The 17,128-nt window shown below is 29.7% G+C and overlaps 1 protein-coding gene and 2 non-coding genes across 3 annotated transcripts; all 3 read right to left on the reverse strand.

The window, feature by feature from the left end:
- Nucleotides 1–4,330: 4,330 nt before the first annotated feature.
- Nucleotides 4,331–7,430, reverse strand: LOC145741875 (large subunit GTPase 1 homolog). The gene is made up of 4 exons (XM_082559544.1): nucleotides 7,114–7,430; nucleotides 6,544–6,710; nucleotides 5,941–6,074; nucleotides 4,331–5,754 (listed from the first exon to the last, which is right to left on the reverse strand). The coding sequence occupies exons 1-4, from the start codon at nucleotides 7,355–7,357 to the stop codon at nucleotides 4,665–4,667; spliced, it is 1,635 nt and encodes a 544-aa protein (XP_082415670.1). The 5' UTR covers nucleotides 7,358–7,430; the 3' UTR covers nucleotides 4,331–4,664.
- Nucleotides 7,431–10,292: 2,862 nt separating this feature from the next.
- Nucleotides 10,293–10,365, reverse strand: Trnak-cuu (transfer RNA lysine (anticodon CUU)). The gene has a single exon. It is a non-coding gene; the product is annotated as a tRNA-Lys (tRNA).
- A 5-nt stretch (nucleotides 10,366–10,370) lies between these two features.
- On the reverse strand, nucleotides 10,371–10,453 carry Trnal-cag (transfer RNA leucine (anticodon CAG)). Its single transcript has one exon. It is a non-coding gene; the product is annotated as a tRNA-Leu (tRNA).
- Nucleotides 10,454–17,128: the final 6,675 nt, after the last annotated feature.

Here is a 17,128-nt window from a genome sequence, read left to right on the forward strand (position 1 = left end):
GCTTACCAAAGGCTTTTATCGAAAAATTAATTTCCCCAAAATACTCTTCACAACTGCACAATTTCTAGAAAGTAATAACAAAAATATTTTAACGGACTATATATTATATTTTCATGGACCTATATATATTATAATTTACATTTAAGCACCTGGGTTTATTTTAATTAAATGCTTACTTAATTATCTAGAATGTAAAAAAACATAAGAAAGTTTTTTTTTTTAATTAGGCGAATCATATATCCACTCGTTTAAATAGTTTTAGTTATACTCACCTCTTCTTCTAGTTGAGAAAAAGTTTACAAATGCTGTGGGTAATTTTTTGACTTTTCTTTTTCGAAATTACTTGAATAATTGCTTGAGTACTTTAACCGACATCGCACTGGAAATGTACAAAGGCCTACCTACTAAATGGTTTATTTGCTAAATAAACTTAAAAATAAGAACACATGGCGTGAATCTGTAACAGATCAATAATAAGTCCCCAATCCATCTACGATTCTGTAAAATACTCAAAAAACAAGCTTGTTATTCGTGGTTGGTACAATTTTTGGCAAGCTTTAAAAATATTTAAACTAGTTTAAATTGAAGTGCAAAAGATTTAGAAAAATGCTAATAAAAACAAAAACATTCTAACCAGTGTTCTTATTTTCATGCATTTTAATTAGCATTATTAAACAATAATATTACCCAAAATCATTTAATGAAAATTACATTTCAATTTTTTAATTTACTTGTTTAAGCTAACTTAGCACTCTTTTAAGAATAGCAATACGAGGTTTTTTGTTTGTATGTGTAAAATATAATAAACATATTTCAAATTATACACACTTCACACTTAATGTTATACACATATACAGATCTCTTTTTTTAATTGTGTATTATAGTCATAATAGTATCGTTTACAATCGTTTATACCATACACACATGCCAGAATGTTACATTACGAAAACAAGTAAGCCATTTCGTGACACGCCTGTAGCACAATTCTGCATACGATTTCTAATAATAGACCCAATTTAATGGGTTCATTCGTTTAAAAACTTTTGACAAAGGTTTATTTTAGAAGTTGTTATACTAACATGGAATATTTATTAATATTTTATTAAAATTTGAAAGCTTACAGCTATGTAGAGTTTTGTTTTTTTCAAAATTTAAATTTTTTTTTTTTTTTTTCTTGAAATATTTTTTATTTCAATGCAAAATTTTGGGCACAAAGTTTAAGGGTCACATTAAGTTGAACATAATATATTTAACTTTGCATGTTATTTTTACCATATGCAGTGTAATTTTTAAGTGTATGTTATATTGGGTACTCTAAGAACGACCACAACATAATTTGTAGGAAGAAAATATATTTGATTTTGTATTTAAATTATGCTATATGCACTGTAATTGTAAGTCTTAGTGTGTGTTATATGTGTATGCTTTGCTGGGTTCGCCTCGAATGACCACAACATTAACATAAAGTTCATCCGAGTACTTATTTGCAAAATTAATTTTTGAACTTGATGCGAAGGTCCATTTTTGTTTTTTTAAGTCTTCGTTTATCTTTTTAAATTGTTAGTTTTTAATGTAGATTTTCATCATTTTAATTTTTTCTTGCATGTTTTTCTTGTAATATTTGCAATGTTTTCATTGAGCTTCAAATATTTGTATTCCAGCTGTTTGACATGATAAAGTAAGCACCATTAACATTAGAGCACTGCAACAGGATGTCCAAGTTTTTTTGAAGAACCTCAAGTTTTTTTAATGCCCGATGTTCAATCTTTGGACCACTGCAGCAGTTCTAGGTAGTTACTCATTCTTCCTGCATTGGTAAACTATAATTTTTTGTCGAGGCATACATAGTTGAAATTCAGCACATTTTTCAGTGTATTGCCTTTTTTGTGATATAACATTTTTAAACTTTTTTATGGTTCACCAGTAGGGTAATATTCCATAACATTGTTTTTTTCTATAGTAATATTTTTTGTTATGATATTTTTTTTAGTTTTCATCATTATTTTGCTTGTAGATGATGATCTGTTTGTATATTGACTCTTCAAAGTTGAATTTTTTAATCATCACACCTTCGCTTGCAGTTATTATTGAAATAGTCTTTTTGAATTAATTTTTTGTAGTTGATGCATTTGCAAGATTAATACAACTTTTTTAGCTTCTTGATTGATGTTAATTTTCTTTTTTATTGACCATATATCATTGTTTTTTTCTAAAGTAGTATTCTTTTGTTATGATATTTTTTTTAGTTTTTATCATTATTTTGCTTGTAGATGATGGTCTGTTTATATATTGACACTTTAAAGTTAAATTTTTTAATCATCACCTCCTTCGCTTGCAGTTTTTATTAAAATAGTCCTTTTGAATTAATTTTTTGTAGTTGATGCATTTGCAAAATTAATACAACTTTTTTAGCTTCTTGAATGCTGTTAATTTTCTTTTTTATTGACCATATATTAGTTCGATTTTATTGGTGAAATCCAAAATTAATATGCAAATAAAACTCAATGGAATTTACATGTGTTTTTGTTAAGGTTTTGAAAAAAAAATAGTGTGATATTATAGAGGGTACTCCAGGAACGACCACACTATAATATTTAAAAAAAGATTTAGAGAAAAATTGCAAAATAATTCAATGCAGTGTTGGTAAAAATAACTTTTTTAAAAAAAATTTTATATATAAAATTTAAATTGGGTAACATAGCTATAAGCTGATTATTAATAATTCTATAAAAATAATTAATCCATTATTATATTTTTTTAGTTTGTTGGTTGTTTGGATTATATTTAAAATAGAATTTTATTAATTCCATGTTAGTTTATTAATCAAAAATATTTTTAGTTATTTTCTTTAAAAACCTTTGTCAAAAGCGTTTAAACGATTGGTTTCCCGTTTTTATCAGGGTCTATTATTAAAAAGCGCAGCAGCATGTGTGCTACCTGCGGACCAGCAAAATAACTTACCTGCTTTCATAAATAAACATTCTTGGAGTGTGTACATAGTACAAATGATTATAAAGATACCATATGACTACTTTACACAGTTAAAAAAGAGACCAGTAAAGTAAATGACATAAGGCATAAAGCATATAGTATTTTTAAACATGGTTATATACAATGCAAATAAAAACATAAAAACACATATTGATATCCATGATAACTAAAATTAGGTAACCAAATTTATTCAATGTTAAGTTGGGTAATAAAACTAGTCTGGAAAGAAGGGCATTTTTCAGCGAGATTGTGTGCGTGCAAGCGTAAAATTTTTTTGTCTATGCATACAAACAAATATGTTGGCATATTTACCTAAATTTTATAAAGAAATCTTTAATTAATAGGTAAAAATAAAATAAAAATGCTGCAAAACATCATTAACGCATATTTTTTCTAATTCTCGTATAACTTTTAAATTAAATGTAGTTAAAAACTAAAAAACTGACTTTCATATTCATTTTTTTAACAACAAAAATTTTAGGCATGCACGCTGCCTTGCTTGCCAGAGTAGTGTTAAATAAATTTAAAAACCTAAATCTTACCTCGATTGGAATAACAGAATGTACTACTCACTTGTTACCACCAAAAGATTGTTTGTAGGCTCGAACTAAATAGGAGTTCAGTAACTTTATCACACACATTCAGTGAACCAACATTGAACATGCTAAGATCTGTTATAAAAACTTCCCAAATACAAAAAAGTAAAAGCTTTAATGTTAAAGTTAAAACAATTATTAATTTAAATAAATTAACCCTTAAGGCTTTATTGTTTTAGATTTAATTACTAATTTATTAGCAAATTATAAAGGTTTTAATTATATTTTATCAATTTTTACTAAAATTTAAATAACTATCATTTTCTTATATTTAACTTTTTGTCTTTTTTCTCATAAAATCTTCTAGTCTTCGTTTAGATTTTCAAGTAATAATAAATATTTCCAACAAAAGCTTTGTTTTTTAATATTAACTATTTAAAATTTCAACAAAACACCATTCCATAGATAAGGGAAATCTTTGCTTGTGTTATCAGCAAAAACTTACACCTTTTTACTGATAAGAAATCACGTGGTTAAAAGAAAAATTTGATACGGATTTGGAATGTTATTAATCAACCAGAACGACAAATCAATCAAATTAGTTTGTCTGCGATTTGTTACAAAACCAGACGAACCCGTAAAACGTCTGTATTTAAAACGCGTGAGTCATTTAAAATCCTTTGATGGGCAATTGTATTCATTTTGTTATATACATCGGAAATTTTTATTCATTTCTGTACTAAATAAACCTAAATTTATTTTTACAGTTAGATAAAAGTTACCAGAATTATATTTTGGTTAACATGTTTTATTTTATCTCCAACATATTTATTCAAAAATATTAATAAATTTACAAATGATTTTATGTAATTTTAACTCAAAACATTCTCTGCAATTCTAAAATTTGTTGTAGCCATCATATTCAAATAAGACAGTGAAATTTGTACAAGAAAAACATAAACAAAAATCAAGCAGTAAACTTCTTCAAGAAAAAAAACAGTTTAAATTTTAAACTGTTTCATAAGTGGCTTGGCTATACAGTAATACACCCCTATAAAATGTAAGCCTAAATGCCATTACTATCATCATCGTTGTAAGATAATGATATTAGAAAAAAAAATTATAAAGAAAAAAAATTTAATATTCTACAGTTCTCTTTCTTCTCATTTTATCCTTTTTCTTGTTGTTGTGACGTTTCTTACTTTTCACACCATTATTAGCTGGAAGTAAACTCTTTGTAAACGATCGAACCTCTTGGGGTTTAAAAAATTCCCGCTCCACCTCACTTATTTGCTGAACGACTTTTTTGTTAACACGGTGAAATTTTTCAACAAATGGAGACATGTCTTCGGTGACTGTCAAGTTGTCAGCTACTGCTTTTAAGACAGTTTCAACTTTCGAAACTGTCCATTTTTTGTACTCTTCTTTATCTATACCAGGGGGGCTTACACTACAAAGTAATTTACCGTTTACATAATCTTTAAGAATAATCCTGGCCGATCGGGAGTTATCAGGTTGTCCATGTGACGTCATAAACCCTCGTGACAATGCATGAGCATTTAACACTTCTGCTGGGGTTGGAGATCGCTCAGGGTCATCACCTTCTGGGGGAAGTTCGATATTGACACCATATGTGACCTCTATGACCTTTCTGGGGATACGATGACAGAGTAAATTTACGGGACTGACGTGATCCCGCATTTGGTCGATTGGCAGAATTCCGCTCAACACCATTTCAGCTTTGTTCGATACAAAAGTTGGAAAGACAAGACCAGGGCAATCACACAAACACAGCTCCTTATCAACGTTCAGCGTTTGAAAGTGTTTTGTACGGCCTGGTGTGGCTGATACTGCAGCTTTTTTAACTCCCATTAAAGTGTTGACTGTTGAACTTTTTCCTACGTTAGGATAGCCCACCATACCAACTACCTTCAGATCTTTGTTGATCAAATTTTTTAAATAGTCAATAAATTCTTCTCTTGTAAGAAGATCTCCATCTTCTAAAACACTTGGCTTTTGCTCCTCAATTACTACTTCATCATCTTTAGCTTCCAGTTTTTCGTTTTCCAAAACCGCCGACCAAAATATAGCCTCTACATCGCAATTTTTAAAGTAACTTCGCCACACAAGGCGCTGTTGAGCTGATAATAAATCAGCTTTATTAACGAGAAGAATGTTTTTCTTTTTTGGATCAACTTCTTTCACGTAAGTTTCAAGATCAGAACATCTAAAACAAAGAAGTTCAAATAGTTGCAAACAGCTGGAGTTTTTGTTATAGACCAACATAACATTGTAGTTATGCCAAAATGTTAATGTTCATTAAAAGGGTCAAACTGCTAACTTTAAACCCTAAATTAAAAAAAAAATAGCGAAAATTATTCCTGAATAAATATTTTTAAATTAATGGACAAACCTAAATAATAGAGGATTTCTTGCATCAACAATTTGAACTATAACATCACTTCTCTCAATTACTCTCCATAATTGTCTCCAAAAATCCAAGTTTTTTTCATAAGGTGTTAAAGAGATGTCCTCATTTTCTTGAATCTGTGTATATTATTTAATTTATTAATAAATATAATTTTTCTTGAGTTTATATTTAACATATTAAGGTAAAAAAATTAAACACGTTAAACAAATAAGCATATTAATCAGCAACTATTTTGCTTTAATTGCAGTTGTAAATGCTTGGAAAATTAACAGCATGGTATACCAAATTTAACATTTAAATACAAATTACCGCAGGGCGAAAAACCTCTGTCAATATAATTTAATGCTTTTCACTGCTTTTATGCTGTAGCGCCCTTGAGAACACTTAATCAGGAGCTTTTAACCAGCAAGCTATTATAATCAATAATATTCCAAAACTAATATTTCCAAAACTAAACAATACGAGACTGGTACTGATGTTACTTTATGTTTAAGTGTGAAAGTCGAACTTTCCACATCAAGAATAAATAAATGTAAAAAAAAATTACCAAATTCAATTTTAAATTTAAAAACTAAATTATTTTACCTCGGCTAATTGTCTCCTCCAAGCAAGAAACGAATCTCTCTCATTTTTTTCCAGCTCCTCTTTGGTCGTATTTTTATCCCACTTTGGCCTGCGGGGAATCCCAACAAGGTGGTTCACCTCATCTTGTGCTTGTTTCTGTTTTGAAAGTTCAGCTTCACTTAATAATCCTGTTTAAAGTTGAATATAATTCAGAAACAGTATTTAGTTATTGTTATAGTTTTATAGCAAATATTGCACAATTTTAAACCGGCAGCATGGTGTACTAGTCAGAACACCTGGCTACACTACATGAGGTCCTGGGTCCAATCTCCATTGCTCTCATGCTGTAGTGCCCATGGTCTGATGGCAAGGCACTATATTCAACTATATGGTATGAACTTCTGTTAAGCCAGCACTTAATCAGCAACTTAATACCTCGCCAATTTTAATCAATAATGACCCAAACTGCCAAAGGCAACTTGAGCCTGGGTCGGGCTAACTGATGTTGCTCTATATTTAGGCGTAGTCAACCTTTGCACATCGAGGATAAATAAATGTTAAAAAAATGTTGTAGTTAAAAATATAGCTTACCACTGGTTTGTACATCCACAAATCTAACATTTAATCGCTGGGCAGTAAACTCTGTCCCAGCTAGCTCAGCAGTCGCTAAAAAATCGTCGAGCGAGTTCAATTCGGTGACGGATTGTAAATTTTGGTCCGAGAAATTTTCAGCGGCTAATTGCGCAGCGTGTAAATGAGCTGTACCCTTCTTTCCAAATCTATTCTTTATTAAAGAGTTGCCCAGACCCGGGGCTTGGTTAGATTTACGTGGCATTACATATAATTAAATAAACTTTATCTAATATCCTAGTTAAACTTATCGAGAAATTACAAACAATAAATTTTGTTTTTTTATGCACGTGAAAAATACATCAAAACGTCGCGTCCAATTTACGACTAATAAAGATGATTTTGCAATATACTTTATCCTCTTTTCTTTTAATTTTAGCAGCATTATAAAACAATAAATAAAGTAAATAAATAAAAAACAAATCTAATTGACAAAAAATTAATAAATTAAATAAAAAAATAGTTTTTTGCCGCAATAGAAAAACTGTTTAAATTATTTGCTTAAAATAAGTCTTGAACTTAGAGTTTTAAGTTTTTCTTCTTTGTGTTTGCAAGCGTCAATTCTTCAGTTATTCCATTTTCAAGCGTGGAATCATTTAAAAAAATATCATAGAAAATAAGTATTGAATAAATTGTTTCTTAAATGATCACATAAAGCTTTGCAAAGTGCCCTTTTCTAAATTATCCGTCCATGTGTTGTTGTCAATTGCAGCGTATGGATCAAGTACAGTTTTAACGCATCTAAAACAAGGTTAAATGTTTAAGACCTAGCAGAATTAACAGCATTATCTTATGTTTAAAATATGTTGTGTAGTATATATCAATTACCAGTACATAAGGCTACGCAAAGGGGCAGTAATAATAACTACTACGTCAATTGTAAAATCCTAGGAGACTAGATTTAAAACCACAAGTAATTATATACCTTACCTTAACCTTTGAAAGATTATCTACAAAGTTATATACATTTAAAGCCAATACTGTAACAACACAATTACTATTGTAAAGAGGACATTTACCTATATATTTGTAAAAATAAAAATGCAATTAGACAACAAATAAATATATGCATGATAGTTTCGCCAGGACCAATTAGAATAAATAAATCATCTTGAAGCACGACTGACGCCGTTTCGTCCTCCATGACGTCACAATCACTATAAAAAAAACAATCAAATTATTATAAATTCTAAAAAATAAAAGCTATCAGATAAAAAATACTAACCTTAATTTTTGAAAATGAAGTGAATTTATCTAAAAATTAGCCAATAAGACTAATCCGAGTTAACCTTTTATACCGTAGTACCCATTACAAAAACCTATTTTTTCTTTGAGAATACAAAAATACTGATAATATTGTAATAAATACCAAAATAATTACCTAATTTATAACAAAAACATCTACATCTGAATTGATAATTAAATATAAATAATTTATATTAATTAACTATTTTTGATATTAAATTATTGTTTCTTTAATAGAATTTCGGATGATTGAATTTAAATATTATTAATATGATAGGTTTTTGTATTTTATTAATAGTCTAGCTCAATTTATTGAAAAATAAATAAATTTGTTTTCTTTTTTTGACAGAAATTTATTGATTACACCAAGCCTACTTTTAAAAAGTCGATATCATTAATTGCCTTATTTATTTAAACTTGCCATTTTGTAAAGTTGGTTTTAGAAAGTTTAGAATTGTCTTTTTAACGCAATCTCGTAAATTAATTTAAAAATTTAAATTTAAACGGAATCTTGTAAATTTAAAAGGAACTAAAATAAATACAGGAACTAAACTGTTACTACTTTATTTTATTTAAAGTTTAAATTTCAACTTTAAACCAATCTTACTGGTTGATTAAAATTTGCAACATGTATATTAACCTTTTTATATCAAAACACATTATGTAATATCTAAATACCAATCAATCTTACTATCTATCCAGGATGCAACTATTTGCATTACCTACCTTCTCGGAGCGGTAAATATAAACTGTAATATTGATTGTACTTTTACTGCCGGTGATAAACAAAATGTTAGATAAATTAACAAAATGCCCGTGGGAATTTGTGTTAAATTCCGAACTTAAGTTAAATTCATTATTTATTTATAAAATCACAAGTTAATTTGATAACAGAGTTTAAAGAAATGTTAATTTGTTTTACTATACAACTTTAAACGTTAAGAATTAAGACTTCTACTGCAATTTCAAGTTATTTTTCTCTTTAGTTTACTATGCCAACAATGTAATAAGATACTTCCAATTATTTGTCGGAATTTAATAAGTAATAATAAGTAATTAATAAGTTGATTAAAATAAATTTAACCACAGGACTATCCCTTGAGAAACTTTAAACCTTTTAACTTTTAACCTTTCAACTTGCCACACTATTCGCCATTGAGCCTGGCATTTACAGATAGCTTAAACACGTCACAATATCAAACCCTTACCCAATAAAAAAATATAAAAACCTATCACCTTAAGGTGATGTGGAAAAAAAACCCCAGCTAAATTTAACGTATATTAAAACTGCAAAAGAGGTTATAAAACTTGTATGTGTAAGTGCTTTTTTTTATCAATGAATTTTTTTTTACGTAATATCCTAACATACATTTTTTGCGTCAAAACCAATTAATAATCACCAAAAAGCATTAAAAAATCCAGTTTTAAAAAAGAAACCTATATATTATTATGACGTAACAAAACAGTGTATGTTACGTAATTGGTGTATCTGTAAAAGCGTAATTACACGTTAATATTAATAAGGTTGCTATAGACGAACGACTCAGAGTAATATAGCCATTATGCATAGACAATTAGAAGTGTTACGTTCACAATACACACGTTTAAATTCGCTTTGGTATATTGTATAAAAAATGTAGAAATTTTATTGGTATTAACAAGCTATACAAAAAAATTTACGCAATTTTTTTTAACTTTGTAGAAGTATTTTCGGAAGAATTTCCAGAATTCTGGAATAACAAGGCAAGTAGAACACTAAAAGATGCTTTAGCGCGGAAGAATATAGATAAACCGGCGCGGAATGTTATTGTATTTATAGGGGACGGAATGGGATTATCCACTCTACCTGCAGGTAAAAAAAACTTAAGTCGAAAATTTTTACAAAATAAAAATTACGCCCAACGTGGGGCTCGAACCCACGACCGTTGGATTAAGAGTCCAACGCTCTACCGACTGAGCTAGCCGGGCGTAAGTGACAGAAGCGGGATTCGAACCCGCGCCTACGAAGTAGACTACGACCTGAACCGAGCGCCTTAGACCACTCGGCCATTCTGCCACGTTTAAATTATGAGCTCTTTTTCATTTTTGTTCACAAGTCAATATAATGGTAACAAGTTAATTAAGGGTTGAATTTTCGTTATCTGACGGTTAAGTTGCCGTTGCATATTTCAAATATTTTAAGTTTTTGTTTAACAAACAAACAACTTTATAGTTGACAAACAAACGCCTGATAGTGCTTCGACTGCCACAGCAATTTTAAGTGGAATAAAAACTAAAAACAAATTATTTGGACTTAACGAAAAAGCTGCTTTTAAGAACTGTTCATCAACAAAAGGAAATGATGTCAAATCAATATTACATCACTCAGCAGACGCAGGTAACTTATAAGCAAATATGGTAATAATTATACTGCCTAAAAAAGATGACGTTAAGATAGAGTCAAGTTACTTATATAATGTTTTGCCCATTTTAAAGGTCTGTAGTTCTTTATGATGCTATTTATAGAATTTAATATAACATATAGTTTTAAAAACGGAAAAATGTACCTTGATACCTAACCATTTTTCTTTTAAATGCTCCGTAAATCGTTTGAAATACTATGCTAACTTGGCATTCCATATATGTCAAAAAGGCCAGTATAACAACCTAACTATAACATCTTTTTTAGTATGGCCCAAGCAAGGTCTACAACAAATAAATAAATCTAATGGTTATTCTAGTTTAATACACTGTCAATTATTTAAGATCACTAAGAATTGAACAGCATAAGATCACTAAGAATTGAACCCAGTACCCGTGAAGTGTAGTAAGTTTTCTGACAACTACACTACGATGCAGGTTTTATGAATAAGCTAAAGTTAAACCTAGAACGTTTATTTTGCAAGCCTACCTTTCCCAGTTTGCCCATTGATCCCACGAACAGTGAACTTTACAACAGAATGTGTTACAACTTTTAATTTGTTTGCTTGTTTCCGCACAGACCCCTCCACAACTTTCTGTGACTAGTTTTTCTCTTTGTCGTTTGTGTTTTCCTAAAACATAACAGAATTTAAATTCTTGATGCACAAGAATTAAAAACTGATTTTTGTTGTAAATAAAAATAAATTCATTATAAAACAAAATACTACAAAGCAAAATAGCTTTTTTTAACAAATTAATTAAAAGTTATTGCCAATATTGTGTTAAATAAGTAAAGGCAACTTGAAACTGATCAATTTTAACCAAGGTTTTTGTTGTATATATCTTTATCCTTGATGTGGGAAAGTCAAATGCGCGACTTAAACATAGAGTAACATCAGTTACTCCGACCCAGTCTCAAGTTGCCTGTGGATGTTTGGAATATTATAGATTATAATTGCCTAGTAATTATGCTGCTGATTAAGTGCTGACTCAGCAGGAGTTCATAACGTTTATAGCACCTTTAAGGGCGCTACAGCATGAGAGCAATGGGGATTGAACCCACGACCTTAAATGTGGTGTAGCAAGTGTTCTTACCACTACATCACGCTGTCGGTCAATTTTCTGTTTTTCAGGCGATTGAAATTTTAAACCGTAACCCCAAAGGTTGCTAAATTAGACCACGCCCACCACGCAAACAGAGGCAAAATAGACCACGCCCACCACGCAAACAGAGCCAATATTGCAATAAGCGAATTTGTGGCATTCGAAAAAGCAATTGAGGTAAATTACAAAGTTTGATTTGTGTGGCGTCATAGTTATTTGATACAGACGTCGTCCGAACCATGCTTTAAATTAAAGCATTGGTTTGTTTTTTGTTACTTTAGGTTACTTTAAATATGACGCCACTGGAGGAAACATTAATAGTGGTAACAGCTGATCATGGTCACGTGTTTACTTTGGGAGGGTACTCAGATAGGGGAAATCCAATTGAAGGTAAAAAATAAAACTAAACATTTTGAAAAGAAATATAATACATTTTATTTATCTCAGCTTACCAAAAACCTTACTTTGGAAAATGTCATTTAATTTCTAAAAAGTTTTGACATAAATTTCAGCAAGATGCAGTTTTTAAATGTCCATTTTGTCAAATGGACAAATCTTAGTGTTAGCCTAAATACTAAACTAACATAAAAATATTTAACAGGGTTTGCCCGTAACCATGACAACCCGAGTTTAGCGAGCGACGGGAAACCGGCAGCGTGATGTAGTGGTAAGAACACTTGCTACACCATACATGAGGTCGTGGGTTCAATCCCCACTGATCTCATGCTGTAGCGCCCTTAAGTAAGGCGCTATAAACGGTATTAACTCCTGCTGAGCCAGCACTTAATCAGCAGTATAATTATCGGGCAATTATAATCTATAATATCCCAAACTGCCACAGGCAACTCGAGACTGGGTCGGAGTAACTTATGTTACTCTATGTTTAAGTCGCGCATTTGACTTTCCCACATCGAGGATAAAAATATATACATAAAAAAAAAAAAAAAAAACCTTACACAAGTTTGGGGTACAGCGACGGACCCGGGTACCGAGGGACAGGAGAACCGGGAAGAGAAAAACTTGACATAACAAAAATAAGTAAGTATAACAAAGTCAAAACCTCACATAATAAACCAAACCAAATACAGGCTAAAAATTTAAATCAGATAAAAGTACTCGACTTTACGACCAAAACATAATAAAGTAACATTAGTTACTCTGACCCAGCCCCGAGTTGCCTTTGGTAGTTTGGAATATTACCTAAAATTGCCCGATATTCTGCTGATTAAGTGCTGGTTCAGCAGAAGTTTATACCGTTACTAGCGCCTATAGCATGATAGCAGTGAGGATGGAACCCAGGACCTTTTTTAGTGAAGCAATGTCTTTTGACCACTATACCACGCTACCAGTTTTTAACTCAAAAGCCTACTTAACATATTAACCGTAAAAAATTAGAGGTCCATGCATAAATAATCATACATACTACCTGTCCTTGGCAAATCAAATTAGTTTACTTAAAAATTTGACAGCCATCGCTCTTAAACAAATTATTCACCACAGAAATCAAAATTACATTCTAAGAAATTTCAATTAGGAACAAAACACTTGTTTATCCTGTTTAAACTTTAAATTATTCATGGCAAGCGGATGTAAATATTTAATTAAAAACCCGGCGTGAAATTTAATAAAACGACATGGCAAGTAGTTTACAGTTCGCATTGTGACGTTATAACGAAGTTTTGGTTTTGCATCAATAATTAATATAAACAATAAAAATTTATAAAATAATCCAAAAATAAAATTAAAGATTAATTAAAATGGCATTACTTAAAAAGAAAATTCTATTAGGTAAAAAGCATTTAAAATTTATGTGTTCTTTAATCAAGGCAAGGGCAATAAGATACGCAAATTTTAAGTAACATTTTTTTCTATATTTTGATTTATCCTCAAAAGAAACAAAGTTGATCTTACGTCTTAATATTAAGCAATTTTTATTACTTTGCTACATTGGGCCTTAGGTTTAAACCCCACCACTTACACGCAGTACCATGAGGCACTTTAACCTAAATCAACTCTTACCAGTGTAGCGAATTATTAAATATTGGAACTCATTGTTAAAATAGGGCAAATAAATAACAATTTCATTTTAAATCAACATCAAAAACTGTTTGTTTATAAAATTAAAGGTTAGCTTATGTGGATTTATCAAAAATAAGCTACATCAACCCAACTCAAAGTAGAGCCCGGGGTAATCAAAAATAAGAAAACACAACCGCTACTCTTCGATACACGTCTTAATTCTCACAAGCGTAAATTTGTAAATAAGCGTTTATTGTTTGATGACTGTATTTCTCGCACATTCGAACTTTCATGAGGTAGGTGATTGCGACGATCGACAAATAAAGGGACTTGGCCTCTGTGGGCATTATAGACATATTGGCCTCGTTTGGCTACTTCGGAAAAATAATCGGCCTTCTGTGGGCATCAGACATGGGTGCGTCGATCATCGTCTTGAGTTGACCATCGTTGGGCAAAAGAAACTAGGTAGTTCGTGCAAGAAATGTACTTCATCTTGTTTACTTGACCCGCTTTGGCAAAGAAAAACATGTAAAAAAATGCTGCGATGGTCTTTCTTCATCTGTCGTTTTTGTAGTTTGATTGTTAAAATTTAAAGCTCGCAATAACGTTTTCCCATTTAAAAATTGTTAATTGTCTGTTTTTTCTAAAGTTTTGGCTGATAAACAAAAGCTGAAAACTTTGCTTATCTCCGTCTGCGCAACTCCTTGGAAGGTGTTCATTTGGTCTGAGAACAGAAGCTACAAAATTCTGTTTAAATCCCAAAACCTTAATCACGTCGGGGTCACCATTTGTAGCGAATTATTAATTTTAATTATTAAAAACATTCTTTAGTGGTTAGTTGATACAGGAATATAAAATTCTGGCTAAGTCTAACGAAAATAATCTCTGAATTTAAGTAATGTCTAAATCCATGTTTATTAAGTGGCATCCGTTTAGTAAAACGAAATTACCTAACTGTTTTTAAAACGAACATTTGTACTTAATAAAGGACAGAAATAAATCGTTGGAAAAATAATTCAATACTAGAGAAACGAAGTTAGAGTTCCCATGTGAAAAGAGTTGTTAAATCACCCGCAAATTCGATAAACAAGTTATAGTTGAAAGCATTGGAACTCATTGTTAAAATAGGGAGGAAAAATACGCCAAAGCTTGACAGCAAATAAATAACAATTTCATTTTAAATCAACATCAAAAACTGTTTGTTTATAAAATTAAAGGTTAGCTTATGTGGATTTATCTAAAATAAGCTACAAATGGTCTGTTTCACTGTTGGAGCAAAAAAAAATATTTTAAATTAGAAAATGTGTAAATCGAAACTGCAAATAATGTGATTGCCTTCGTTGAATCTGTCTTTTAAGTGAAAAAAATAATTTGACCATTTGAAATAAACAAGTTCCAATTAAAGTAATTAACCGAACTTGAAAGGCGGTTTAATAGTAGGCGTATGAGTATAAATATGAAGGTTTAACAGTAGGCATATGAATATAAATATGAAGGTTTAATAATAGGCTTATGAATATAAATTTGAAGGTTTAATAGTAGGCGTATGAATATAAATATGAAGGTTTAATAGTAGGCGCATGAATATAAATATGAAGGTTTAATAATAGGCTTATGAATATAAGTATGAAGGTTTAATAGTAGGCGTATGAATATAAATATGAAGGTTTAATAATAGGCTTATGAATATAAATATGAAGGTTTAATAGTAGGCGTATGAATATAAATATGAAGGTTTAATAGTAGGCGTATGAATATTAATATGAAGGTTTAATAATAGGCTTATGAATATAAATATGAATGTTTAATAGTAGGCGTATAAGTATAAATATGAAGGTTTAATAGTAGGCGTATGAGTATAAATATGAAGGTTTAATAGTAGGCGTATGAGTATAAATCCGGCAGTGTGGTGTAGTGGAACTCTTGCTACACCACACATAAAAAAAATTTAATACCAATCTTTAAATTTTTATCAATAAACACCTATTAATTAGTAAATAGTAATAAAAATTTTAATTCATTTTTGAGTTACCAATATCATGATATACAATTGACCAAGATTTAAAAAAAACTAACAACCTTTAAATTTTAATAAACAAACACATATCACTTGGTAATTAGTAATAAAAATCAAAATTTTAATTCATTTTTGAGTTACTAATATCATGATATACAATTGACCGAGATTTAAAAATTAATAACAACCTTTAAATTTTAATAACAAACACATATTACTTGGTAATTAGTGATTAAAATTAAAATTTTAATTCATTTTTGAGTTACCATTATTATGATATACAAATGACCAAAATTTAAAAACCTGACAACGATCTTTAAATTTTATTAAACAAACACCTATTAATTAGTAATTAGTGATAATTAAATTTTGAAAATAGAAGAATCAGAAAACTTTATTATGACAAACAACATACTAAAATTTGAAAAAACTTTTAAAGTACTAGAACAAAAGTTATTTTGAACCAAAATTCAGACTAGTAAGAATAAAAACAATAATAAATATAATGACAATAACAATATGTTTCGAAATTTAAGATTTCGAACCATAATAAATAAATCATCTTGAAGCACGACTGACGCCGTTTCGTCCTCCATGACGTCACAATCACTATAAAAAAAACAATCAAATTATTATAAATTCTAAAATATAAAAGCTATCAGATAAAAAATACTAACCTTAATTTTTGAAAATGAAGTGAATTTATCTAAAAATTAGCCAATAAGACTAATCCGAGTTAACCTTTTATACCGTAGTACCCATTACAAAAACCTATTTTTCTTTTGAGAATACAAAATTTTTCTTTTGAGAATTTTGTATTTTATTAATAGTCTAGCCTAATTTATTGAAAAATAAATAAATTTGTTTTCTTTTTTTGACAGAAATTTATTGATTACACCAAGCCTACTTTTAGAAAGTCGATATCATTAATTGCCTTATTTATTTAAACTTGCCATTTTGTAAAGTTGGTTTTAGAAAGTTTAGAATTGTCTTTTTAACGCAATCTCGTAAATCAATTTAAAAATTTAAATTTAAACGGAATCTTGTAAATTAAAAAGGAACTAAAATAAATACACGAACTTAACTGTTACTACTTTCTTTTATTTAAAGTTTAAATTTCAACTTTAAACCAATCTTACTGGTTGATTAAAATTTGCAACATGTATATTAACCTTTTAATATCAAAACACA

Source organism: Corella eumyota, chromosome 2 (genome assembly GCF_963082875.1).
Source record: "Corella eumyota chromosome 2, kaCorEumy4.1, whole genome shotgun sequence".
Taxonomy (NCBI): domain Eukaryota; kingdom Metazoa; phylum Chordata; class Ascidiacea; order Phlebobranchia; family Corellidae; genus Corella; species Corella eumyota.